The sequence below is a fragment of the Tarenaya hassleriana genome, unplaced genomic scaffold (genome assembly GCF_000463585.1).
Source record: "Tarenaya hassleriana unplaced genomic scaffold, ASM46358v1 Cleome33, whole genome shotgun sequence".
Taxonomy (NCBI): Eukaryota; Viridiplantae; Streptophyta; class Magnoliopsida; order Brassicales; family Cleomaceae; genus Tarenaya; species Tarenaya hassleriana.
The window spans coordinates 500,747-525,094 of record NW_010966459.1 but is presented as its reverse complement, the minus strand read 5'-3'; the positions used below and the strand labels follow the sequence as shown (position 1 = coordinate 525,094).

Genomic DNA, 24,348 nt, shown 5'->3' with positions numbered 1-24,348 from the left:
ATCATTAACATTCAACTAATAAAATGACAATTATTTAATTATATCTACTAAAACCCCCTAGTGTTAATTTTAAATTTCAAGTATGTCTCATATTGTTACAAATGGGCCTAAAAATGCTGAGTATTAAATGGGCCCTGATATTATTGGGCCAACCATTACATTTAAATTTTATGCTCGGCCCAGCCCACTTAAAAAATAAGGGTTCCCTGCAGCGAAATAGGGTTTCTGAGCGCACACATATATATGCAGCCATCTTCATTTTCGCCACGATATCTGACCAACTCGGGGGTAGCAGAAACCGGCGTCGGCGATGGGTCGTGTAATCCGTGCTCAGCGTAAGGGTGCTGGTTCGGTCTTCAAGTCCCACACGCACCACCGCAAAGGTCCTGCGAAGTTCCGGAGCCTCGACTTCGGCGAGCGCAATGGTTATCTCAAGGGTGTCGTGACGGAGATCATCCACGATCCAGGCCGTGGTGCTCCGCTCGCTCGGGTCGTTTTCCGACATCCTTTCCGGTACAAGAAGCAGAAGGAACTCTTCGTCGCCGCCGAGGGTATGTACACCGGTCAGTTCGTGTACTGTGGTAAGAGGGCCTCTCTCGTTGTCGGCAATGTTCTTCCTCTCAGGTCCATTCCTGAGGGAGCTGTCGTTTGCAACGTCGAGCATCATGTCGGCGATCGTGGTGTGTTCGCTAGGGCTTCCGGTGATTACGCTATTGTTATCGCCCACAATCCTGACAACGATACCACCAGGTGTGACTCTTACCGCTTGTGGTTTGCTGTTTGTTCGTTTACCTTTCTGTTTTGTTGCTCTGGATCCGTGCGGGTAGTTTGTTCGAGTCTGTGAAATGGGAACGGATCTTAGAACTGCATATCCATTTATGATTTCTTTCTCAGTTTAACTATCTGTACTTTATGCGTTTTAACATTGTGAGTATGATTTCTTTGTTTCTGTTTCTCTATCGTGTTTCACCAAGCTGTATGCCATTCTATCTGGGGAGCCATTTATGTCCAACAATCCAGATTGAGTTTAGAACACCTGTAGGTTGGTGTAGTTAGGGAATCAGTTGGTGTTTTCGCCATCTGTAGGACTAATCCAGGCATTACATTACGATCATAAGAATTTGCCAAATAATATTTTGGGTATTTTTGTACATCAACATGCCCTTAATCCCAAGTTTATTTGGGGTCGTTCGCATGAATTTGGAGATTTTTGTACAATTAATCGAATGTCTGTCTTACAATATATACATGTATATGGCTACCACAAGCTAGCAAGTCTTATTATTTATGACTAAAGTTCGGTCAATAACACTGAATGATCTTTTACTCTGGCAGGATCAAGCTCCCATCTGGGTCTAAGAAGATTGTACCGAGTGGTTGCAGAGCCATGGTTGGCCAAGTTGCCGGTGGAGGAAGAACGGAGAAGCCTCTCCTCAAGGCCGGAAATGCCTACCACAAGTTCAGAGTGAAGAGAAACTGCTGGCCGAAGGTCCGTGGTGTGGCGATGAACCCAGTTGAACATCCTCATGGAGGAGGTAACCACCAGCACATTGGTCACGCCAGCACAGTCAGACGTGATGCCCCTCCTGGTCAAAAGGTTGGTCTCATTGCTGCGAGGAGAACCGGTCGTCTCAGAGGTCAAGCCGCCGCCACTGCTGCCAAGGCCGACTAGGCTTGATTGTAAGAGCTTTCCTCTCGGTTTTGTTTCTTGGGTTATATTATTGTTTCACAATCTTCTGGGACCGTTTGCTTTTGTCTGTTACTTCAGAACAAGTTTTGATGTTGGAACTTTGTGGACTTAAGTGCCATGGCATGGAGAAAGAGTTTTGCATATTTGTTGTCTGATTGTTTTACTGGATTTTCTGTTATAAAGTTATTTAGCGTTTGTTGTCCCAACCTAAAATCAAAACCATACTTTTGCCAAAATTGAAAGGCCCATAAATATATGTGAGCGACCCATAAGCCCATTAATGATGAAATGGGTGATGGGCTCCGTGTCCAATAAATGCTTTAAAGCCCAACCGTGAATCCACGTGAACGATAAATGGGTTCTAGTTTTATATATTTATTTATGTACATGGTTATAATATTATGATTTATTATCAGTGCCGGTTGACGTGTCCGCCACCTCTCACCCATTTCTTTCTTCCCATCTTAATTTATGTCTCTTTTATCTTTTCCAATTCATGTAAACGCTACGGGCGGCATTCCCGTTCCCTTTCACCCTAGTAAATGACGAAACTGACCCTCCGTCTTCATGCTGCGCCCATTCCTATATAAACCCAGTCGGAGCTGACAGAACACGTCCCCTTCCCTTGTCACTGGTTGGCCTCACATCTCCTAACGTACACTTTCTCTCTCTCCTCTCCCCAATTTCGACACCGACACGATCCATCTGAACAATCCAGATCCCAGTCACATCAATGGCGTCCGAGAACGATGGATCCAGATCCGACTCCGTTACCACTCCCAACGGAGATTCCATCGCCGCGGCAATGCCGAGGAAGATAGCTCTGATCACCGGAATTACCGGTCAGGATGGATCGTACCTGACGGAGTTCCTGCTTGGCAAAGGCTACGAGGTCCACGGCCTTATTCGCCGGTCGTCCAACTTCAACACGCAGCGAATCAATCACATCTACGTCGATCCTCACAACATCCACAAGGCTCGCATGAAGCTCCACTACGGCGATCTCACCGACGCCTCCTCGCTCCGCCGGTGGCTCGACGTCATCAAACCCGATGAGGTCTACAACCTGGCCGCTCAGTCGCACGTCGCAGTCTCCTTCGAGATCCCGGACTACACGGGCGATGTCGTCGCTACTGGAGCTCTGCGCCTCCTCGAGGCCGTCAGATCTCACATCTCCGCCACTGGCCGGATCGTCAAGTACTATCAGGCCGGATCCTCCGAGATGTTCGGATCCACTCCGCCTCCGCAGTCCGAGACCACACCGTTTCATCCGAGATCTCCCTACGCCGCGTCCAAGTGCGCGGCTCACTGGTATACCGTCAATTACCGAGAAGCCTACGGTCTATTCGCCTGCAACGGTATTCTGTTCAACCACGAGTCACCGCGTCGGGGCGAGAACTTCGTGACTCGGAAAATAACTCGGGCGGTGGGACGGATCAAGGTGGGATTGCAGCGGAAGCTATTCCTGGGAAACCTCCAGGCATCGAGGGACTGGGGATTCGCGGGGGACTACGTGGAGGCAATGTGGCTGATGCTGCAGCAGGAGAAGGCGGACGATTACGTGGTGGCGACAGAGGAGTCGCACACAGTGGAGGAATTCCTGGAGGTAGCGTTTGGGTACGTGGGGCTGAAATGGAAAGACCATGTGGAGATAGACAAGAGATACTTCAGGCCGGCGGAGGTGGATAACCTGAAAGGAGACGCGGGGAAGGCGAAGGAGGAGTTGGGGTGGAAGCCGAGAGTAGGGTTCGAGCAGCTGGTGAAGATGATGGTGGAGGAAGATCTGGAGCTGGCCAAGAGGGAGAAGGTGCTCGTGGATGCTGGTTACATGGATCCTCAGCAGCAACCTTGATCCGACACCCCTACCTTCAACTTTAATCATTATCTGATGATTTGGATTTAATTTTAAATTTCTTGTTTTTTTTTTTGTGCGGCCTCCTATCCGTAAGTTACGATTTAGTTCAACTTGATTGTGCATGCACGGAACAGAGTCATTTTGTTTTCACACAACTAAAAGGGCCATTATCAAAAATACCCTTAAAATGCTACTTCTACTTCAAGACCTACCCAGGTCACATGTGACCAATGTGACCGAAATATAGTATGGTCACATTTTGATTTTTATCGATTATAACGTTAAATTTATGGTGATCACACTAATTCATTATGTTCATACCTTGTATATCTTACTAATCATTTGATTAAAACATCATAAATTTAACGTTATGAACAATGAGATCAATATGTGACCACACTATATTTCCATCACATTGGTCACATGGTCACAAGGGTAGGTGGTCACATGGTCACAAGGGTAGGTGTTGAAGTAGAAGTAGCATTTTAAGGGTATTTTTGATATAATGCCCAACTAAAACGATATAGTATGTATCGATATTTTGTGCTCCACACATTATTCTACACAGTAATAATATTTTTTTAAAAAAAAGACGCCGTTGCGTCTGCAGAGATGGATCTGTGATTCATTTGGCGAAGGCAAAGGAAGCACATGGCATAACATCATATATATATATGGATCTTCCCCAAGTGGAACAAACAAAACCCCCTTTGTTTTGTAGTTAGTTCTTCCCCAAGTGGATACAAATGAGACACCCTCTGACAGTTTAGCATTATTTTTGTGCTTCCGTTGGGTTTGGGTTGTCCCAAACTAAATGTTCTTGTGTGGAACGTCGTACGAAAGTATGTCAGTCAGTCAGTGGGAGGATATGATCCTTTCCACTTTCATACGCATGAGATTCATCTAAAATCTTACGGAGCAGATGCAAAATTTGACAGAGTAATTACTTACAAATTTACAACCAATATCAGAATATATATATCCTTCAAGCATGGCTCCTGGGTTCTTGATATCAGACACAATACCAAAAATCAGTTTACCACCTACTTACAAGAGCGCTACAGAAGCAAATCCTTTTCAAACCTTTTTTTTTTTTTTTGCAATCAGAGAAGCCACTAAATAATACTACCGATGGTCACTAAGCTGAGGACTAAGATATCATCAAGATCAGAAGAATCACTCAAACAAAGCCTGAACAAGGAGGGAGGGATGGATGGATGGATGAAGGGTCGCTATAAAATAGAGAGAGAAAGAACGCTGCGTTTCCACCTGCTGGATTTCTTCTTGGGAAGTGGGGGTTTGATTGAAAAGTTTAGACCGTACATCTCCTTGGAGGCCAAGTCCATGTCCACGAAGCCCAGGAGCTTCCCCACCACGGAGGCGCTCTCTCGGACATGGTCCAAGTCTTTGGTCTCCGACCAGAGCCGGTGTGCCAGCTGGAGCCGCCTGTGCTTCGTGTTGAGCCCTATCCCCCATCTCAGGAACAAGTTCTCCCTCTCTTCCCTCGACAGCTTCTTCTGCATCATCTGGCTCAGCTTGTACCTCTCCCTGTTCAACGCCCTCATGCTGCCCCATTTTTTTTTTAATCACAAAGTGCTCAGATTTTGTTTATCATTCCATCTCATGTACCAGCAGATTATCAACTAACTATGATATTCGTAAATGCACGAAAACTAAACGATAATAATGTTCAATACCTGGACGTTGGGGAAAGAGAGCGTCCCTCTTCGATGGTTTTGCTACCATGGTGGAACGATTCTCTGATGTAATTGAGTCTCCGGAGCTCTACTTCCATGTACAGGCAATCCTTTTGATCCCCTCTGAATAGAAGGAAGAAGTAGGTTCTGTGGCCCATCGACACATTGCATATATGCCACAGCTCTATTATCTCCCTCTGCAGCCTTTTGAACTCCATTGTCCAATTCAACGGTGTCGTTAAGTAATCATGTATCGGATCCATCCCTGCATCCCTGTAAGTCTTTGAAGTCGTCATGGACTTGTTTTGTATGTCATCCATCTGCACCACAAAAACATAATAAAATCACCTTGGCATGATCCTCTTTGATTTAGATCGACTCTTAAGCAAACCGACAAAACCAAAAAATAATATCCAGGAGGAAGCAATTTCGGTCAACCAAGTAAGCAAAAGCCTAACCAGACAATGGATCATTCGCTTGTCCTTTTGAGCAACAGTCTCATGACTTCCCACTTCCACAGTTCTCTCCTCGTTGTCTTGAACTCTCGCTTTGTAGTTCTGAAGCTCAAACATGGAGGATTCAGAGTGGGAAGCCTGCGATTCATTTGGCGATGACATCCCGTTATTGATGCCACACTGTGAAGCAGTGGCCATCGTTTGGGTACTCACAGGTCTTCTACTCGAAGATTTCTCAAACCAAGTAGCACTGCTCCTAAAATTGTCCAGCAGCGGCCTCTCATCCCTGAAGTTACATTGCAAAGTGGGTGTTGTCTGGTTGCTCTCGGTTGTTCTAACGAATTCTTTCTCGTACCAGCTTGGGGGAGTGTTTTCGCTCTTCTCATCTTTGTCAAACCAAGAGAAGGAAGAGTTTGATGTAAAGCTTGCTCTGCAACTTCTGCTCCTCATCAGCCTCATGCCTCTGAATGTATGTGAATCTCTCCCAAGAAGCCACGAGTAGGGTTTCTCGGGAGAAGGGGTGATGAAATCTGGATGTGTCGAGTTTCCTCTGAGGCTAGACATTTCTCCATCAAGCTGCCGAGGAAAAGATCTGTCAGGAGACGGTAAAACAGATTGTGGTGGCGTTTTGCTGGGTTCTCTTTCTTCCTCTGGTCGGAGAGAGATGTCGCTGATTTCCTTTACATTTTCTTCTTCGTCCTCAGCTTCTGTTGGTGGTCTTACGCTCTCCGAATCTGCTTCAGCCACCAGTAGTGCACTAGTTTCTTCATGTTGGTTTGGAATGCACTCCATCGTATTTGGCTCAGGATATCTGCCAATACCTGGCTCCTCCATTTTTATGCATCGAACTTCAACGCAACTGTCCTCTGAATTCCTGTCAGGCTGTTCATCGAGCTCAAGAAATTGATCCCGATGAATACGAGGTTGATCTGCAGTTTCCTCCTTGTGAACATCAGATTGTTCGTTAGTTTCTGTCTCATAAAAACGAAGTCGAACATCGGTGAACTCTCCTGGAGTTCCAAATGAAAGGGGCTGAGGTGGACTGCTTGTCCTGGAATCAATTCTGAGATCTGAAAGCTGGAAAACATTCTCATCATAACTGTGCTCGGTTGAACGTGGAGACAAACTGAAAGGCTGAGCTGATACGGGGCTTTCTGGTGTTGGGATTTCAGAAGAATCCCATGATTTACGTACACGCAGCTTGGGGTATTGATGTTCCATCACCATCTGAAGCAAGGGAGAAAAAAACAATTTGATTGAGTAGGCAGCAACAAGGTGTATTCATCCTTCCGTAAATTAAAATAGTGAAAAAGATAGATATTTGCTTGTACCGATTCTGTTGATGATGTCTCTTTTTCTGGATGTGTTTCTTCTCCTACAATTCGTTTAAAACCCTCGATCTGAGAATGGGCGAAATCTAATTGCTGCTTCAGTTCGAATACCTCGATATTCAGCTGATAGCAATGCAAAAGACCAAAATTCAAGTCACTAGCAGTAGAAATATAAATGTAGCTGCCAGTAGAAAAACAAAGGATGATCTTGTAATATACCGATTCGGGAAATATAGTTTTATTAGAATTTGTTTTCAGAGATCTCAGTAAGCTGATTAAGTTATACTTACTCACCTTTTCTATCTGGATGTCCTTCTCCCTCAGTAAAGCAGCTGTGTCAGGTTCAACAAAAGCTCGACCAGGACTTCTCAACACACTCTCAAGTCTAGCCAACTCCCTTTGCAAGTGTTTTACCAGAACTTTATCAGACATCACTGCATTGACTTGTGCATTTGTAGTCACCTCCTTAGCACAGCTTGCGAATAACAGTGTATTTCTGGATTGTTCAACATGGATTTTTGCAGGACTCATTGTGCAGATTATTGCAGTTCGGGCATTTCCTCCCAAGGACGACTGAAGTATCCGTGTCAGCTTTGAATCTCTGAATGGAATGTGCCCTGTTTTCCCTTTGCTGCATTAAAAGGTAGGCATATGAGCCAGTCATGTGGAGAATACATTGTATCCAGGAGTTGATAAATGGTAAAGGGAGCACAACACTTGAGATGTTGAGGCCTGCAATCTACTGATTGATTCAATGGGCGAGCCACAGAACTCAGCTTTTAGGTAAAATGAAAACTGTTCAACAATCTAAACAGAAGAGGAATTCTTATTTGTAAACTAAAAAGAACAAAGGGCAGACTAGGGTTGCCAGGAAACAAAGAATTCCTAGAGGCTAAAGATCTGTACAGGCTAACCTTAGCTTACGAATGACAGTTCCCAGTGTCAGTAAACTGCGGTTAATATGGCAACCTTCTTTCAATCTTGTGCCAGCTGATAGTGATTGAGATGCACGTTCACTTCCAGCGAGATCGATGAAATTCTGCGGGATATATAGTTACTCCATGGATTTCAATCATTTTATTTTTTGACCTGAATTATGTGATGGAAAGTTCAGAAGTACACACCACTGTTGCTGTGAGGGTGCTTAATTTGTCGTTGGCTAGATACTCATGTGCTGTACTTTCAATAGTCTGTAAAAAATATATTGCTCAGCAAAAAGTTCAAAAACAAAGAAACATAAACCAGCAAGACACCTTACCAATCTCAAAATCTGATGAGACCTTGAGCTCACTTCATTCAGAGCTGTCTCTCCAATTTGCCTTTGAGCTGCAACGGTTAGTTTGTTTCAAAATGATGTAAAACATCACTAGCACTCAAACTGATATACAACATCACCAGCAGCAAGAACCATCAATCTCGATTCTCCTAACCTTTACAGACAGATAGAAGCTCCTTGAAATGATTCCAATCCCGCAGAGTTGCCTCGGTGATTTTCTCAACAACTGTCCCTTTCTGCCGAAAAGCAACTTGCCGGCATGTGAGATCACCCAAAGACGAGTTCCATAAGATGCAAGGATGACACTTACCTCAGGATCATCTAGAAGTCTTAGTGGACTATTGTCCGTACTTAGGAGGTCTCTCACAGACTCGTTATAGATCTCCATCGCAGAGAACTTTACAATGAATTCTCTTTCCTTGTGCTGCAGGAAACAGGTAAAGAATTACAAGGGAAGAATGGGCTGTAGTAAAATATTTGTGAAAATCTTTCTTTACCTTGTCAATGTAGTCATATATATCAGCCATGGTATAGTCAGTGATTCCAATCATAGTGTAGGTCTTTCCACTACTTGTTTGCCCATATGCAAAGACACTAGCTGAAAATTAGATGAAATCCATATGTATCACACAAGAGATAGATTAGCAAGTCTAGCATCCAGAAAGAAACGTGCCATACCATTTACCCCACCGACAACCGAGAGAGCGACTTCCTTGGCTCCTTGTTCATACACCTGCCTCGTAGAGCTCTCAGGGCCAAACACTCTGTCTAGAGGCAGAGGATAGCTCAGCAAAGACATATAAGGACGCATTTTGGCTTTTGATAAAAGAAACGGGTACAATGTGAGCATCTTCTTACCAAAAGTGTAAGCAGAAGGATACATGGAGCGCTCAGAAATTGAAAGATGGCTCCTGTATATAATCATAGTGTCATTGATGCACTCCCAGTCTGACACACCATTCCTTGCAATTTCCTTCTCATTCAGTGGTCGCAAACGAACAGAAACAAAAATCTTCTCCTCTCTACCACTCTGTCCTTGCATCTGATCCTCTTCCCCAGCCATTTTCATCCCTGACCTTCCTTTCCACACCTAAACCAAGAAATCACAACAGCAGCATCATATATAGGGGCAAAGTCTGCTATTATGAGACAACTCCAATTATTGCATCAATAACTTAATCATGGCGATCCCTGACGTCAATAATAATATTGTCTGATTCCATGTCTCTAGCTAAAGAACAATATTGGTCCATTTTTTATCCAAAAATTGTCGCAGAGAATGCATAAGCGTAATCAGTAACAGAGATTTGTTCTCCTCATTCTTCGAGAGAAAAACAAACGAAACTTCATATAATATCCAATGGAGAAATTGGAGTTTTGTGGTATGGTCCCCCTCTGTTACAGTCTGTCAAAGTCTTCCCAGCATGTTGCAAAAGTTTCAAACTTGCAATATTTTTTTCCCTTTGTCGCTACAAACAAAATACCAAGAAATATACATTACCTTCGACGCTTTGATAATATTTTTTAAGATCTCACAGCCGTTTTTGTAGAATGTTCGATCTGGCGCCAAGAATCTTTGGTAAATCCATGTGCATCGAGGGGAGGACTTGTCATTAACAGGGTATTTGACTACTACTACCTGATTTCCAATCAACAAAGAAAATCCAACCGCAAGATCCCGAAAATCAATTTGAAAAAAAAAGAGAGAGAGAGAGAGAGAGAAAGGGACAGTATGACACAATTGCAAACTGATCCTTGGAAAAGATTAGCTTCAGCCAAATCTAAACTCTTGTCATTACAGAAAATATCGAGATTTTGGAGATGATGAGCTAACTCGAGGAGAAATTTGAAATTTCAGGTGCGAAATTACTAAAATGAGCGTCACGAGACATGAATCTAAGCTTCGGTAAAAAAAAATGGAAGGCTTCTCACCGGCTCGAAGAGGACCTTAAAATCAATGAATCTATGAAAATCCAGAACAAACTTACAAAATTTGGGGGAGAAACTATCCGAATTTCCAAAAAAACAAAAAAAAATTCTTACCTCCAACGGCGCGTAGCTCCGAATAAGAGATGAGACCTAGATCACCGAAAACAGACGCAATATGAAGGAAATTTGCAGAAACGACGATATTCCTAATCAGAATGGAACAGAGAAAAATCCGGAGAAAGAGATCGAGAGAACGCCAGGTACTCTCTCTCTCTCTCTCTCTCTCTCGTTCGACAACAAGACTGGCGAAGCTGTTATTGTTAATGGAGTCTTCTTCTTCCCCGTCTCGTCGTTGGTTAATTGCAATTAGCAAAAATTATTATTAGCCTTCCGACTTAAAAACTGCCGCGCCAAAGGAAATAAACTCCACCGCTGGATTTACTCTTTTGCCCTTTGTTTTCTAATGAACTCACACAACCTTTTAAGATTTTCCATTTCAATTTCAAATCTAAAATTTACAAATTAGCTAAAAAAAAACAACAAACCTATTATTACCTAGAATCTAAACATATCTTTGCCATTATTCATATTTACAACAATAAAAGAAATTATTTCTCTAGAGGAACAATTTTTCTAGTTTTAATTGTGAACATATATATATATATATATGATGTAAACTTTCATGCATAAATAAATTAGATAAATTTGAATTGGTCGTAATCAGCTTTGAGTTGAATAATCACATCGTTTTCGGTTAATACAATTATTATATATCACCTACTATTTATACAAAATATGACCATACATGAAATTGAAAATCGTGAAAAAGAAATTAAACTTATCGAACTTCATGGAACAAGAAGTGACTAACAACAAGGAATCTAACTTAACTAAATGCATTTGCAAGCAAAGGTCTCACCAAAACAAAAAGGTTTAGTTTTCCATAATATTGTCCCTGTAAAATAAAATAAAATAAACATAAGGCGCTATCCAAACATGGATTTGAATGTTTTGATCTTTTATATCCAAAATTAGTACGAATGATTAATCAATTTTATTAATTTATACTCCATAACATAGTTTTTTTAGGATAATTTTGAATTATAATGAATAATACAATGAAAAGAAGAAAGAGAGGAATCAAATGAGCTGAGTGTCTCTAATTAATATATAGGATGGTGTGGTGGGGGTGCTTATAAATTTTGGTCTTCGCCCCACCGAGAAGTGACATTAAATTAATCATAAAAGAGAGAGAACCATACCACATGGCCTCCAAAACCCATGTCATGTCCCATCCCCATGTCTTTTTTCGTCTATTTTCGTGGCCCATGCATGCATGTGCATGTATGAAAAGTTGCCTCTAGGCTTTTTCTTACGTCTGAAGAAACAAAACACACACACACACATTTTACAATAATTTATATATATATATATATATAAGTTGCCTCCAGTGGTTAGACTAACAGATGTAATGGATATCTACGTACGAATCCAGTTTTATGATAAATATATCTATAACAAAGAAATAAAGAATTAGTTTGTAGACGAAAAGCTGTTTTTATTAAATTTTAGATTTTTGTGATTTTTATTGTTTTTTTTTTTGGATAATCGGGTTTACTGAGTCGAGGTCCAGACTAATCTCGGAGTCGGAAGACAGCTATATGATTTGAATTATGCGCTCCCTCCCCAATATGGGATTCGAATTCGAGACAGGACAGACACTTATTGTTATTGGTAATTTCATATATTATATGACTTCTAGATCGACGTATCGGTAAAAAGTATAATTCAGCTATAAAAAATGATAGAAAATGAGAGGACGGCAAATACATTAAATTATATGCCACTCCTTGGACACAAATGTTTGGTCGAGGACTCATGTTTTATCGCTTATGTGTATATGTGTATATGATCGGTGTCGGTGAAAGTTCAAAGAATACAGGGACATGCATGCACATGAAGATGTGGACAAATTACGCAGTTCTAATAATGTCGCGGCACATGAATTAATATGTATGTATGTATATATAGTCAACGCCCCACAAATTCTCCATCCGAAAATATATAAGCATTTATCATTACACGGTGACAAAAATCGTTCTTTATTTTATTTTCTGCCCTATCGAGGATGTGTGTGTGACCATAAAAGGAAGCCGAAAAGCCGCAAAAACATTTGGGCCTGAATAGAGTAGCCCATTAATACTTTTGGGTTTACCTTTCTGTGCCACGTGGCTGCCTCCACTCCTACTAGAGACTTTCAACTGCAGGGAAAAGACAGGGAGACCATTACGGACAAGGGAAAATGATGTAAAGATTGATTCATGTTGTAAAAAGTAATACATCTTCTTAGGCGATAAAATGCACCCGATTCATTTCATACCACAAACTTGAATTGTTTAAGTTGGTATAAAGCAATTCATTTCATAAAAATGTTATAACTAAATCTACAAAATAACTTTTGGTTTCGCCTGAAAGAAGGCAACCTTGTCCGTCTTTGTTCACTTCAGTGATTTCATTTCTCCACTGGAAACAGGTGAAAATGGAGGAAGTTTCCGTGAACCAAAAAAAAAAAAAACAAACCCAGAGAGAAGAAAACAACAGCAATGGCTCAGCGAAGGTAAGTGGAGGCAATCCAGAGGAAGAGGTAGGAAAGGAGGGAGGACATGACTTCGAAACCTCTGGGCCCTTTGATGAACGGCGGAATCACAGATACCATCAAGAACGTCCCCAGCAGCCACGACAACGCAAAGCCTCCAACCCTACAACGACAGCAACTCTCTCGTCATAACCAAATTCCGACCAGTTAGATCCGATGTTTCCGACCAGTATAAGCTTACCCGTAAAGGAAAGTCCGGAGCTTGCTCTTCAGCCTCTGGTGGATGAAGTACATTGTAGCCCCTAGCGATAACCCAACCTGCAGTGTGGGCCCTTCCTCCGTCGGGAACAGAACAGTAAGAACCCCGAGAACGGCGAAAGTCACAGCCGTTCTGACGATGAACGCGGTGGGCGGAGTTCGGAATCTCTCGAATACAAAGTTAACAACTTTGGACTGCCTCACTTCGCGGACCTTTTTCTTGATGTCGATTTTCGGGTTCCTTCTCTCGTAGAACTTCTGCATGATAATCTTGTCATGAGCCGATTCAATCGCGTCCACACTGGGCTTGTGCCCAGCGTACTGTTGAATGAGGAAGTTCCTTGCAGCTTGAATCTCAGCCTCAGATGCCTCTCGGCTTATTCCAAGGCGTTTGTATGGGTCTCTCACATTGATCCGAGGGAAGACGGTCGAACCTGAATAACAAGCAAAAACCATCAGAGCCCATCACTACAGAACCATAAGTTGCACAAGTTTAGCAACGCTTAATTCGCGTAGTTGAACTCAGAATTGTGATCTATCCGTCAGAGCCCATTACTAAAGAATCTTATGTTTTATTTCTGATCATAGCCTGAGTGACCGACAACATATTCAACGAAGACATATGCAATACCGGGCAAAAGGCAAACTAAAGCAACAAAAGTTGCACTGCTGAACATCACTTAAATGACCGTCACCGATAATTAAGGCATAACCAGACAGGGACCAGACAGGGAGTAAATGTACATTACTAGAAATCTTAACTCAGAATTATGAATGTGTCAAAATTAGGTATTACCACCTGGGTCATCAGCCATATCACCGAATGAGGCACTCATGGCACGGGCAATGAGATCACGGAGCCTCGCCTCACCTCGTCGAGTAGGAGATTCCAAATAAGTCCTGCTTGAGCCCGGCAACAAGAAATGCATATAGCCATGACAAAGAGCAAACGAGCCTAACAATAGCTCAAAAGCCAGAAAGATAAGCATAAGGCCAACCTCTCATGAACAAGCCGGGCGGGGTTCCGACTATTTGATTTTCCAAGTCCCGGAAAAGCTTGAAAGCATCTCTGAGACGTCCGAAGACGATATGAAGGCCACCGGAGGGAACATCTGGGAGGAGTACCAGTTAATCCGGACGCGCTCATCTCTGAAGCTTTCCCTCAGACCCACGATCTTAAAGCCTTAAACCCTAAATGTACGAATCGTGCAAGCAAGAAATGTGAAACCGAGGAAGACATAAAATCCGAAAGCATCATAAGCAAACATCTAAAGGGTTGAAATCTTCCTCCCCTTGTACAAATGCTATACACAATCTAGAGAGAAATTCCCAGAAACTAAGGTAAATGGCGCAATAAAAAAACGCTAGAACATCCAAAGGGGTTCATGGGTTTACTCTCCTAGCCCGATACTGAAGCGAAATTTACGAACTTCAAACGATCAATTAGGGAAAAAAAACTAATTAAGTCTAAATCCCGGAAGACTGATGTCAACCAAAACGAACCAAAAGGCCGAGTCTTACTCCACAGAGGCAAAGCTGGCTTCAGAGTTGAAATCAAATGGAAACAGAGAAATTGAAAGAAAAAGAAAATATACATGGATAGGGTACCAGAAGAGAGGAGAGGTATTGCCGAGCCGATGAGCAAAATCCGACGGTAGGTTTACTTTGCCTGGGCGGAACCATCCAGAGAAACTGATGTTTTGCAACGGATAGACAAGAAACCACCACCTTGATCAAATAAATACTTATATTTGGATACTTCAAAATCCGTCGTAGTCTAGTTGGTTAGGATACTCGGCTCTCACCCGAGAGACCCGGGTTCGAGTCCCGGCGACGGAAATATCATTTTTGACCTTCCCATTCTCCATCGGTTTTTGTTATCCACCACGTTTGAATACACTTAGGACAGTGTCAGTGCAACACAACACGATCACAATCTAGTATCTACTCAGATCGTTAAAAAAAATGTTCAATCTCGTAAAATCACAAAAATTGAAAATTTGTCATTTTCTCAAATTCTAAAAATGTTCTATATAAATCCTCAATTTGATTTTTTTTAGAAAATTTTGTCAAATTCAAAAAAAGAATATTTAACAATGACCTAAGGGATTAATTCTCATAAAAAAGGCCCAACACCCTATATGATAACAATGATGTCCAATGTCCAGTTTCCATGCATAGAAATAGCTATGCCACTGGCCCATCTTGAACCCTAGGCCTGTTTGTCCCCTTTACCTGTCTAATAATATTTTTTCCCCTTCAAAACGACATCTTTTTGTCCATACAAGAGAAGAAAGCTTGGAACAGCAAGAGAGGTCACCGTGAAAGAAAAACCGGGAGGCGATCGAACGAGAGTCTGGCGATGAACGGTAGATAGGAGATACATTCAAAATTCTCCATAGCATCAAGTGTGAGCGAGAGAGAGAGAGAGAGAGTTACGATGAATGAGAATTCCAGCGAGGAAGGGAAGAGAACGATAATGGAAGATAAATCTGAGCACCAGCAAGCCAGAGGATCTCCGGAGAAGGGAAGATCCTGCAAAGGCTATCTCTATTACTCCTCCGCTCTCAAATCCAAGTCTCGCAACCCTCGCTGCGTCGGCGTCCCTCGTACTCTTCGTCGTGGTCATTTTCTGTTCCTCTTCTCTTTCTGTTTCCCTTTGAATGCTTCGTTCTTCTCGATTGATCGCCTGATTATCTCTTCCATTCGTCATCTTTCTCGTTTTCTTGATTTTCTTCTGATTAGGGTTCGCCTTTGAGATCTATTTTTCTCGCCTTTTGTTATTTATCTCTGCTTGTGTTCTAGGGCTCCAGAGACTTACTTTTGTCTCGTTCTTCATTGAATCTAGGCTATTATCTCCAATTCCTTCTCTTTAGGCCAGGAAAACCTATACACCAACATCATTGGACGCTTTTCTTTTCCCTAGGGATTGGTTTCTGAAAGAGCGAGTATGCGGTAAATGATTGAGATATTGAAAATATGGTAGTATTTTCTTATACGGTGAATCGTGATATTCTATTTTTGATTTTGCTTCTTTATCACAAATATTGGATTGGATCTCGTTGATTTTTTCCTGGCTAAGTGAGGTAGTTGTGCCATTTTATCATCGCTTTCCATCCCACTGCTACTTTCTTGGTTTGGTAATTCACACGAAACCATCCTTTCATGTTTGTCCCCAATTAATTATGGTAGTGTTTTGGTAGAATTCTTCTCGCTTTAGTATCTGTGGTACTTGCGGCTGAGTCTTGGCGTCGTCCGAGAGTGCAAAATTTAACAGTTCTGTTTGTTCCTGTGGTTTTACTCATGTTATTGTTCCACGAAAAAGATCTTCAAAAACCTTGGTTTCCCGTTTTCTCAAGTGTACTCTGACAACAATGCCTTACTTTGACAGTTCCTAACTACGTTGTCGGGCAATCAGAAGCCGAAGCTTCTAAAGAAGGGCGGACCCTTGCAGACTTCTACTATGGATGCCTGGGTTATTCAGTGTATGTGACTGAGAAAGACTCAACAGCGATTAAACAACATGGGAGGACACAACTTCCTGTCTGCGTTGGTCTTGAGGTTTGACATTCACCACCACTCTGCTCTACAATTGCTGCATTCACACAGGCTTATAAATGCTCGCAAACATCTAAGTTTTACAGCCGTTTTAGTGTACAGTGCAGAGACACTTATGCCTATGATTGTTGCAGCCACTATAGACATATCGACTTGCATACATCTGTTGTGATTCATCTGCATCTTTAATATCCTTCCATTGGAGTGTATCCGTTCTGTTGGACAAAAAGAAGGGATTTTAATTCCTAGGGTGCTAAAATCAGACGTATGCTACAAACGTGGTTCTCATCACTGGTACGAAAGAGAAAAGGGAGTTTCAGGTGTTTGAACCACTTTGTTTATGTTCGTGCAGATACTAGCTGATAGAAGAGTAACTTCTGGGAAAACTTCATCAGCTCCTGCTCATGTTCACAATAGAGACGGTACACTTATCTTCTTCATTGACTGATTTCACCTGTACTGAAAAGTCCTTCCTTTTACATACTTACCCTTTTTTTTCATGGGTAACATTCAAGAAGCTCGAGAATTTCCTCCACGACAGACCCATAGACCAACACCCGCAACTGCCGCAGGGGATGGCTTCCTAACCAGGTAATCAATTCAATCGAGCTCTGATGCCGGAATAGGCATTAAAAAAACGTCATTACCTGTGCATCCATAGGAGAGAATGATGTACAGCTCATGAGCTAGAAATAATGTGTTGTATTGATACGTCAGGTTCACAAGGAACGCAAATCTGGTCGCATCAGGGGTGGTGAAGAACATGAAGAGAGTCGGCAACTACGTAAAAGAGAGTGTGGACGACCTCATGGCCCCATACCGAAAGAGACCAAAGTGATTGAAGAAGAAGGTTTTAGATCAAACACAAAGGGAGACCGCCCGAGTCTTATTAGGGAAGGCCCTCCACAGCGTCTTCTCGGCTCTTTCAGATCCTCTCGCGTTTATCAAATAAATGAAAAACAACAATGTGGATGTGTATAATATTACCCTCTACTATGCTCCACAAAACTGATTAGGAGACTATTGTGTTCATTTAATGTTCTTGAAGATGGAGTTCTGAGGGGGTAATATCAGGGCGCATACTCCGGACTTGATGTTGAGTGCAATTCAATTTTCGAAACACGGATGGGCTACTTGAAGTTTTCATGTTTTGGCATATACATACACTAAATTGGCAGTATAAATACGAGTTAGTGGCTAATGTAGCCGTGTCCACAATCAAGAAGGTGGGTGGGGTTGGGACTTTGGGAAGCTGTGCCCATTAATTTATTTGTTATTTGGATCTCTATTTCTCAGTTATTACTTGTGGGAATATATAACCAGTACCAGTTGCAGTCCTTGTAATATATCCAGTCGTAGCAAATAAAATGGGTACGAGGAAATTAATATCTCCATCGTCGTGATCGTGCGATGTGGTGGGGTCAGAGCGTGTAGATGACGCGCTTACTCGGGACGGCGAGAAGCCGACTCGCCCGAGGCGCGGTGAGACCGAACATGTCAGCCATGTCGAGTTCACTGGGCTTAGTCTCATCCGGCAAATCCCACGTGAAACAGTGGAGAAGATTGGCCACCGCCAGCTCAAGCGCATACAGCCCGAGTTGCATGCCAGGACACGACCTCCGACCCGACCCAAACGGGATGAACTCGAAGCTGCTCCCTCTGAAATCGGCCGCCCCTTGTTCCAGAAACCTCGATGGCCTGAAGGAATCCGGGTCTTCCCAAGAAGCCGGGTCACGGCCGATGGCCCAGGCGTTTATCATAACGCGCGACCCCTTCGGTATGAAATATCCGGCCACTTCAGCATCCTCCGCTGTCTCATGGAGGAGGAGAGGGATGGGAGGGTGGAGCCTCAGGGTCTCTTTCACCACGCACTTTAGGTACGGGAGCATCGGGAGGTCCGTGTCCTCCACGCGCCGCTCGAGCCCGACCGCGTCGGCAAGCTCGCTCTGAACCTGTTTGAACTCGTCCGGGCTCCGGAGAAGTTCCGACATCGTCCACTCTATTGCCGATGCCACTGTCTCCGTTCCTCCAAACATCACATCCTATGAAATCCAAGATTTTTGGTCAAATTCACGTCGAAACGCAACACTAGAAGGAATATCATGAGAAAAAGCTTGCGTTTCTCTCTTTTCCGTCTAGATTTATGGATATATCTGATCATATAATTATAAGGGTTTTTTTTTTCACACTTAATGCAACGAAAATATGAAAATATTTCACCATTTTGTGCATGTCAAAGAAACAAGCATCAGTTACCATGATGATGGCTTTAATGTTATCCCGAGTGAGCTCTATGGTGTTATTTGGGTCAGCGGCCGACTCATTTTCGGCATTTCCATCGCCACAAAACGCAAGCAATTCATCAACCATATCAGTTGTGTCTTCATTCGGATCACCGCCGTCGCCCGTGCTTCTATTCTTCTTCTTCTTCTCTACGTGTTTATCGATGATGGTATCTATAAACTGGTCGAGTGACGCACGTGCCCTCTTGGTTCGCCCCTTTATCCCGTGCGGGTCGATCCATCCGAGGAACGGCAAGAAATCAGCAATGTTGAAAGCTCCAAAAAGCTTGGAGAACTCCTGAAGAATCTTCACGAACTCGTCCTGGCCTTCGTCGGACGCCGAACCAAACGCGGCGCGGTATATGATGTTTCTCGTGAGCGAGAAAATGAGCTCTCCGACGTTCACGGGTTGGTCCGAGTGAGTCTCCACGAGCCGGACCATTTTATCGACCTCGTCTCGGACGGAGGCCCAAGACTCGGCCCTCTTGCGGCTGAAGAGCTTGACGACGCACAGTTTCCTCATCTGTCTCCAAAACGGTCCGTAGTGCGCGAACGCCATGTCGGCTCGATCGTACGTCAGATAACGTATGGCGGCGGTGGCGGGCCTATTCGAGAAAACGCCGTCGTGGACCTGAAGGACTTGACGTGCGATCTCCGGCGAAGAGACGGCGAACATGTGGAGGAATCCGACACGGACATGGAAGAGACCACCGAACCGCTCGGACAGCTCAGCCAAGCCGCGATGGGTCATCTTGTCAAGTATGTTGAAGTTTCCGACAATGGGAAGTCCCGCCGGACCAGGAGGGTAAGGCAGACGGCGGCGGTGGAGCCATGAGACGACGCCGTATAGTAATATCATAATAGAGAGTACAGCCGTGGTTAGAATAGTAACGTTCATGGTTCTCTATATATTGAAAGAGATGTGTCGTAGCTCTAGAGATAATGGTTTTAGGTATCGGATTGCAGAGAAATAGGGAAGAGCACTCGTGAAGTGTTCTGAGCTTGGAGATGTGAGTTGGGGTTTATATATATAAGGCATAATAGACACAAGTTGGTGTTTTTAAATTCGATTGTGAATATGTTTTCGGTTTTTTGGGAGACTGTGGCCTTCTTTTTCGTGTGGACTATGGTTTGCTCTTAATGTATTTTTAACCCCCAGCAAATAAAAAAGTCGTTTGAAAAGGTCTCTTTGTATACAGTTTAGTTTTGAAAAAACATAACTATATTTCCAACCCAAGTGTGGATGAGAGAACGGTAAGATCATTTTTTATTATATATATATATATATATTGAAAGATTTCTGGTAATCTTTGAGCCCAATTCGAGTCTTTCTTTGTTGCCCTTTACAAACAAAAAAAAAAATCATTTTCCAATACCAACTCATGTTTATAACCAAGATTGAACGGTTTTAATTGATTAAGAAGGTAACAAAGCTATTTTTCAATCCAAATTCAAATTTTCATTTGGAAAAATGTATTCATATTAATTTTTCGGATATTTTTATGTAAAAAATACGGCGAATTTATGGATTATAAAAAAAAAAACTAGTTTTTCATAGAAAATCATACATTATTATAATTGTATTATTATATGTAGCACAAATTGAAATTACTTAAGCTGTATAGTATGCTCTCACTTCCTTGACCATTATATACATAAACATACACTTAACCATCAAATTCAACTAAATTCAGTATACAGTATTCAGAACAAATATTTTGTGGTCAGAGTGTGAATGTGTGTATCGAAATCGAGTGTGGATCCGCAAACGAAGGGAATCATTTCATGATTAGACTTGAAACCAATGGAAGAAATAAAAAATATTAGAAATTTGGGAAGGTGTAAATCATGTTAAGGGATAAATTAAATATCATTTTTTTTCCTTCTAATTTTCAATCTTTTTTCACTTATGATGAGCCCAATTAGTCAATTATGTGGGCTTTGATAGAGCGCGTCGACAGCACCATTTTACGAGCAATCACATGCTAAACCCTAAAACCCCCAAAGATTCGTTACGAAGAGCTGACGTACCATTCATGTCATATTTTATTACCAACCCTACCCTCCTATATCCTATTTATTATAAAAAAATCAAACCTATGATACTTGTGGGCTTGTCGGCCTATGATAATCGATTAATCAAAATGGGCTTATATGAGCCCATGTAAGTACTTGTGGGCCTGTCGGCCCACGATATCCATGTTTGTGACGTTGAACATTTTCTAAAAGACACACAACGTATAAGAATTGCACTGCTGCACATCTCAAACGTCGAACGAGAATAATAACTTATAAGAAAATAAACGGTTATTGAGTAAAAACTAAATAAATCACAAATCGATTAGCTTGTTATTATGTCTAATCATTGGCGGATCCATGCATAGATGAATTGGATCACATGCCTCTATCCATTTAATTAAAAATAATAATTTCTTTATAAAATTTTAAATTAATTGGCATTAAAATAAATTTAAATTAACTGAAGTGGAGTGGTCTAATGGTTGGATTGCACAAAATGTTTCCTAACCCAGAGTTCAAATCTCAAATCTCATTGGGGGCAAATCTTATATAAAAAAAAAAAGTAAATTTAAATAGATCCCCATTATCGGTCCATAAAGGACAGAATCTGAAGGGAATCAGACACAGTTATAAGACTTACCGGTTATTTATGGGTACATATCTGGTCCGGAGAAAGGGTTGAGATCACCAATATAAAACATATGCCATGCAAATATATTTTATAAAATGACGTAAATAGCCTTCTGGTTGATATCGTGAAACGATCCATTCCTCTTCCCGTATCTCAAGATGCCATTAATGGTACGTAAAACGAACCAAAAGAAATAATGTCACCATATGAATGTGGCAGCCTCACATGTCATGTTGGGCCACCAAAGGATTGAGTATTATGTGATATATGATCCTGCATTCAAAAATTCTCAATTAGGGATCAAAGGGATAGTCGACCTTGACTTATTTTCCTTTGTGCATGTTCATGTCAATGCCTTAAGGATGATCTCATCACTATGGTTATAGAAATAAATTACATATTAGGGCTTTATCTAAACTCAATCTAACTAAAATTGCACACGTGGAGTAATGTTTTGTTACCACATCTCCATTTCTATCATTTCTTGATGAGTTTCTATATTCCCTCTGGATTTTTTTCCTATTTTATTAAGATTAGGTATCTACTGTTTTCTTCTTCTTTTTTAAGTGTTTTATTTATTGTTTATGGATACACTTCTCCTTTTCGCTTTGAAGTATATGGTATACTAATATCTTATATAGTTCAAAAAAATCAGAAAACTATATATATTTGGTACAAAATGTTACAATGTATATTCTTCAAATTCTAAAATAAGAAATGATGAGGAATTACAATTATAGCATAACAAAAACAAATCTATAAACCGAAATAATATTCATCACATAGTAAAAGAGGGGATTCCATTAATTAATTAATTAAATCATAATTTTCTATTTCCATTTCATAAACAAAAATTAGAGCCTTTTTTAGACTAATTTATCTATAACTAAATGTACGGTTGAATACATATTATATCTTAGTTTATATATGTTTCATATTTCTCTCGGTGCTACTATATCATAAATAGCTTTATAATTATCATCATCATCACACTCGTGGTTATTTGTCATGTTACCATTAATTTATAAATATGGAGTCATCAACGGAAAACAAGCGAAGGAAGAAATAAAAACTATATAATTAAATAGAGTGAATATTGATATTATAAATATATATTGTCATGTAAGAGTGTATAGCTAAAAGAAATCCAAATTAGTTTTAGTTAAACTTGGGACAGTCTCATACCCTCACATTATAAGCATATATGAGTCCAAGTCCCGTTATTAAAAATATGATGGAAACACTCGTTTTTCTTATAATAATTTTCCCAGCATCGATTGATACCCAACGCTCGTATTTAGACGTTTTATAGACATTGCAATAAAAATAATTTATTACTGTTGTTATGTTTATGCTTATATTCAGACGTTTAATATTTAATTATATCTATTGTTGAGTCCATCTAGTTTATAATTTTTGTTTATACATGAAGGGGAACAATGAAACCCATTATACGTAACGTGGGTGTTGACCTTCGGAATGTGAGTTTGACAAATGGCAACATCCCGAACCAATTCTAAAGGTTTCCTACACAAAATTTTATGAGACATATATATATATATATAATATATCGGCTGTATGATACTCATTTGATAATACCCAAGTCGATACATTATATTGTTACAAAAAAAAATGCTTTTGTAATTTGGGAAACGTGATCATTTGTAAGCCATGCATGCCACTTTAAGGTAAAACTTTTGCGTGAACGGAGATTGAATATAGATACAGCTTTTGGTTATTTTTTAAAAATTCTATGAAGAGTAATCATTGGCCATTTTCATATTTTACACACAAATAAAGCATAGCATCGCCAGAGATTTTTTACCTCCGATAAGAGATTTTTTTTTTTTTTATCAAACCCATGAAATATGAGATTTCGTGTTCTTATTCTGGGGGATATTTCACTGTATATGTAACTATTACCAGATTTACTACCATACAATTACAGACACGACCCAAAATCACGAATGGTGAAAATCAGAGATTTCATGTAGGAAAGAGTAAAACGACGAACACATGACTTTCAATAATTCAATCGGAACAATTTTTATTTATAAAAAGAGAGAAAACGGGCGTCGAAGAAACGCCATATGCCCCATGCCTACGCTTTTCACATAATAATAACAATAATGGTGTCACTTTGGTCCATTCATTAATGTACTGCCTTTGCAACGCCCTCCACGAAGAAAAAAACCTCCAAGGGTTTCAAATTCACTCCATGCGGGAAAATAAATTTAAAATCCAAATTAATACCAAAGAGTACATAACTATAATTTGATTCCGAGCCTAATCAGTTGCTATCAGTCTACAGCGACTAACATGACAGGAAAAAATTCAAATAATATACAGAGTTAACGAGACACTAACTGGGGGGCCTAAAAAGACTGAACCGGGTCGGATCCTAATTCTTCAAAAACTGGGGACAACCGAGGCGGTCTGAACCGGGAGGTTCAAACCGGGTTCGATGTCTTCTCCGCCGCCGACCGGGTCCTTCTTCCGCCGCATCTCGAGAACTTTCCGGTGGTGGTTGGAGTGACGCTCGCTCGAGAAGGTGGGGCTGGAAGCGGGTCGGTATTCGGGTAATAACCGACCCGATTTGTACCTGACGCCGCAAGCATTGCAGAGCGTCTTCGCTCCCAAAGGCCCCGCTCTCCACTGCGGCGTTTTCTGAACCCCACAGTGGCTGCACCTCCGCGGCTGCTGCCCGCCGGCGACCGCCTCCGACGGCTTCTTCTTCTGTCTTTTTGGCACATCTAACTAAAATTGCACAC

The 24,348-nt window shown here is 41.5% G+C and overlaps 7 protein-coding genes and 1 non-coding gene across 15 annotated transcripts in view; 4 read left to right on the top strand and 4 right to left on the bottom strand.

The window, feature by feature from the left end:
• Positions 1–264: 264 nt before the first annotated feature.
• LOC104821322 (60S ribosomal protein L8-3-like) lies at positions 265–1,851 on the top strand. The gene is made up of 2 exons (XM_010552155.2): positions 265–750; positions 1,336–1,851. Exons 1-2 carry the CDS (start codon positions 311–313, stop codon positions 1,670–1,672), a joined length of 777 nt encoding a protein of 258 aa, XP_010550457.1. The 5' UTR covers positions 265–310; the 3' UTR covers positions 1,673–1,851.
• A 378-nt stretch (positions 1,852–2,229) lies between these two features.
• LOC104821321 (GDP-mannose 4,6 dehydratase 2-like) lies at positions 2,230–3,692 on the top strand. Its single transcript, XM_010552153.2, has one exon. The coding sequence runs from the start codon at positions 2,424–2,426 to the stop codon at positions 3,540–3,542; it is 1,119 nt and encodes a 372-aa protein (XP_010550455.1). The 5' UTR covers positions 2,230–2,423; the 3' UTR covers positions 3,543–3,692.
• A 751-nt stretch (positions 3,693–4,443) lies between these two features.
• LOC104821320 (kinesin-like protein KIN-7G) lies at positions 4,444–10,655 on the bottom strand. 3 transcript variants are annotated; one of them, XM_010552150.2, is made up of 15 exons: positions 10,345–10,655; positions 9,806–9,943; positions 9,163–9,394; positions 8,983–9,072; positions 8,802–8,902; positions 8,615–8,728; positions 8,459–8,540; positions 8,287–8,354; positions 8,153–8,218; positions 7,943–8,067; positions 7,323–7,659; positions 7,029–7,151; positions 5,701–6,924; positions 5,243–5,562; positions 4,444–5,111 (listed from the first exon to the last, which is right to left on the bottom strand). In XM_010552150.2, the coding sequence occupies exons 3-15, from the start codon at positions 9,371–9,373 to the stop codon at positions 4,778–4,780; spliced, it is 3,195 nt and encodes a 1,064-aa protein (XP_010550452.1). In that variant the 5' UTR covers positions 9,374–9,394; positions 9,806–9,943; positions 10,345–10,655; the 3' UTR covers positions 4,444–4,777. The 3 variants fall into 3 exon arrangements, with proteins under 3 accessions (XP_010550452.1, XP_010550453.1, XP_010550454.1); XM_010552151.2 differs by lacking the exon at positions 9,806–9,943 and having other exon boundaries at positions 10,348–10,655; XM_010552152.1 differs by lacking the exons at positions 9,806–9,943; positions 10,345–10,655 and having other exon boundaries at positions 8,983–9,068; positions 9,163–9,255.
• A 1,970-nt stretch (positions 10,656–12,625) lies between these two features.
• On the bottom strand, positions 12,626–14,783 carry LOC104821319 (protein CHAPERONE-LIKE PROTEIN OF POR1, chloroplastic). Of its 4 annotated transcripts, none has more exons than XM_010552146.1 (5): positions 14,696–14,783; positions 14,086–14,278; positions 13,884–13,987; positions 13,071–13,521; positions 12,626–12,992 (listed from the first exon to the last, which is right to left on the bottom strand). In XM_010552146.1, the coding sequence occupies exons 2-5, from the start codon at positions 14,232–14,234 to the stop codon at positions 12,842–12,844; spliced, it is 855 nt and encodes a 284-aa protein (XP_010550448.1). In that variant the 5' UTR covers positions 14,235–14,278; positions 14,696–14,783; the 3' UTR covers positions 12,626–12,841. The 4 variants fall into 4 exon arrangements, with proteins under 4 accessions (XP_010550448.1, XP_010550449.1, XP_010550450.1 ...); XM_010552147.1 differs by having other exon boundaries at positions 14,683–14,777; XM_010552148.2 differs by lacking the exon at positions 14,696–14,783 and adding an exon at positions 14,609–14,669.
• A 70-nt stretch (positions 14,784–14,853) lies between these two features.
• Positions 14,854–14,926, top strand: TRNAE-CUC. Its single transcript has one exon. It is a non-coding gene; the product is annotated as a tRNA-Glu (tRNA).
• A 434-nt stretch (positions 14,927–15,360) lies between these two features.
• Positions 15,361–17,784, top strand: LOC104821318. Of its 2 annotated transcripts, none has more exons than XM_010552144.2 (5): positions 15,361–15,711; positions 16,479–16,648; positions 16,998–17,067; positions 17,164–17,236; positions 17,363–17,784. In XM_010552144.2, exons 1-5 carry the CDS (start codon positions 15,528–15,530, stop codon positions 17,481–17,483), a joined length of 618 nt encoding a protein of 205 aa, XP_010550446.1. In that variant the 5' UTR covers positions 15,361–15,527; the 3' UTR covers positions 17,484–17,784. The 2 variants fall into 2 exon arrangements, with proteins under 2 accessions (XP_010550446.1, XP_010550445.1); XM_010552143.2 differs by having other exon boundaries at positions 17,161–17,236.
• Positions 17,785–18,066: 282 nt separating this feature from the next.
• Positions 18,067–19,895, bottom strand: LOC104821317 (cytochrome P450 84A1-like). Its single transcript, XM_010552142.2, has 2 exons — positions 18,902–19,895; positions 18,067–18,687 (listed from the first exon to the last, which is right to left on the bottom strand). The coding sequence occupies exons 1-2, from the start codon at positions 19,823–19,825 to the stop codon at positions 18,067–18,069; spliced, it is 1,545 nt and encodes a 514-aa protein (XP_010550444.1). The 5' UTR covers positions 19,826–19,895.
• A 3,865-nt stretch (positions 19,896–23,760) lies between these two features.
• Positions 23,761–24,348, bottom strand: part of LOC104821315 (GATA transcription factor 5) — a 2,256-nt gene continuing 1,668 nt past the window's right edge. For both annotated transcript variants that reach the window (XM_010552140.2, XM_010552141.2), the window contains exon 4: positions 23,761–24,322. In XM_010552140.2, the coding sequence (XP_010550442.1) occupies positions 23,987–24,322 (336 nt within the window). In that variant the 3' untranslated portion in view covers positions 23,761–23,986. The remainder of the gene's footprint in view (positions 24,323–24,348) is intronic.

Excerpts from the sequence above, each read along its gene's own strand:
- LOC104821322 (XM_010552155.2), top strand. The coding sequence starts at position 311 with ATGGGTCGTGTAATCCGTGCTCAGCGTAAGGGTGCTGGTTCGGTCTTC. Across the intron at positions 751-1,335 it reads CCTGACAACGATACCACCAG|GATCAAGCTCCCATCTGGGT; the intron begins GTGTGACTCTTA and ends TTACTCTGGCAG.
- LOC104821321 (XM_010552153.2), top strand. The coding sequence starts at position 2,424 with ATGGCGTCCGAGAACGATGGATCCAGATCCGACTCCGTTACCACTCCC.
- LOC104821320 (XM_010552150.2), bottom strand. The coding sequence starts at position 9,373 with ATGAAAATGGCTGGGGAAGAGGATCAGATGCAAGGACAGAGTGGTAGA. Across the intron at positions 8,903-8,982 it reads GGTTGTCGGTGGGGTAAATG|CTAGTGTCTTTGCATATGGG; the intron begins GTATGGCACGTT and ends TCTAATTTTCAG. Across the intron at positions 7,660-7,942 it reads ACTGTCATTCGTAAGCTAAG|CAAAGGGAAAACAGGGCACA; the intron begins GTTAGCCTGTAC and ends CTTTTAATGCAG.
- LOC104821319 (XM_010552146.1), bottom strand. The coding sequence starts at position 14,234 with ATGAGCGCGTCCGGATTAACTGGTACTCCTCCCAGATGTTCCCTCCGG. Across the intron at positions 13,522-13,883 it reads TATGGCTGATGACCCAGGTG|GTTCGACCGTCTTCCCTCGG; the intron begins GTAATACCTAAT and ends CTTGTTATTCAG. Across the intron at positions 12,993-13,070 it reads CTCCGGACTTTCCTTTACGG|GGTTGGAGGCTTTGCGTTGT; the intron begins GTAAGCTTATAC and ends CTGTCGTTGTAG.
- LOC104821318 (XM_010552143.2), top strand. The coding sequence starts at position 15,528 with ATGAATGAGAATTCCAGCGAGGAAGGGAAGAGAACGATAATGGAAGAT. Across the intron at positions 15,712-16,478 it reads CCCTCGTACTCTTCGTCGTG|TTCCTAACTACGTTGTCGGG; the intron begins GTCATTTTCTGT and ends TTACTTTGACAG. Across the intron at positions 17,237-17,362 it reads GGGGATGGCTTCCTAACCAG|GTTCACAAGGAACGCAAATC; the intron begins GTAATCAATTCA and ends TTGATACGTCAG.
- LOC104821317 (XM_010552142.2), bottom strand. The coding sequence starts at position 19,825 with ATGAACGTTACTATTCTAACCACGGCTGTACTCTCTATTATGATATTA. Across the intron at positions 18,688-18,901 it reads ACATTAAAGCCATCATCATG|GATGTGATGTTTGGAGGAAC; the intron begins GTAACTGATGCT and ends TGGATTTCATAG.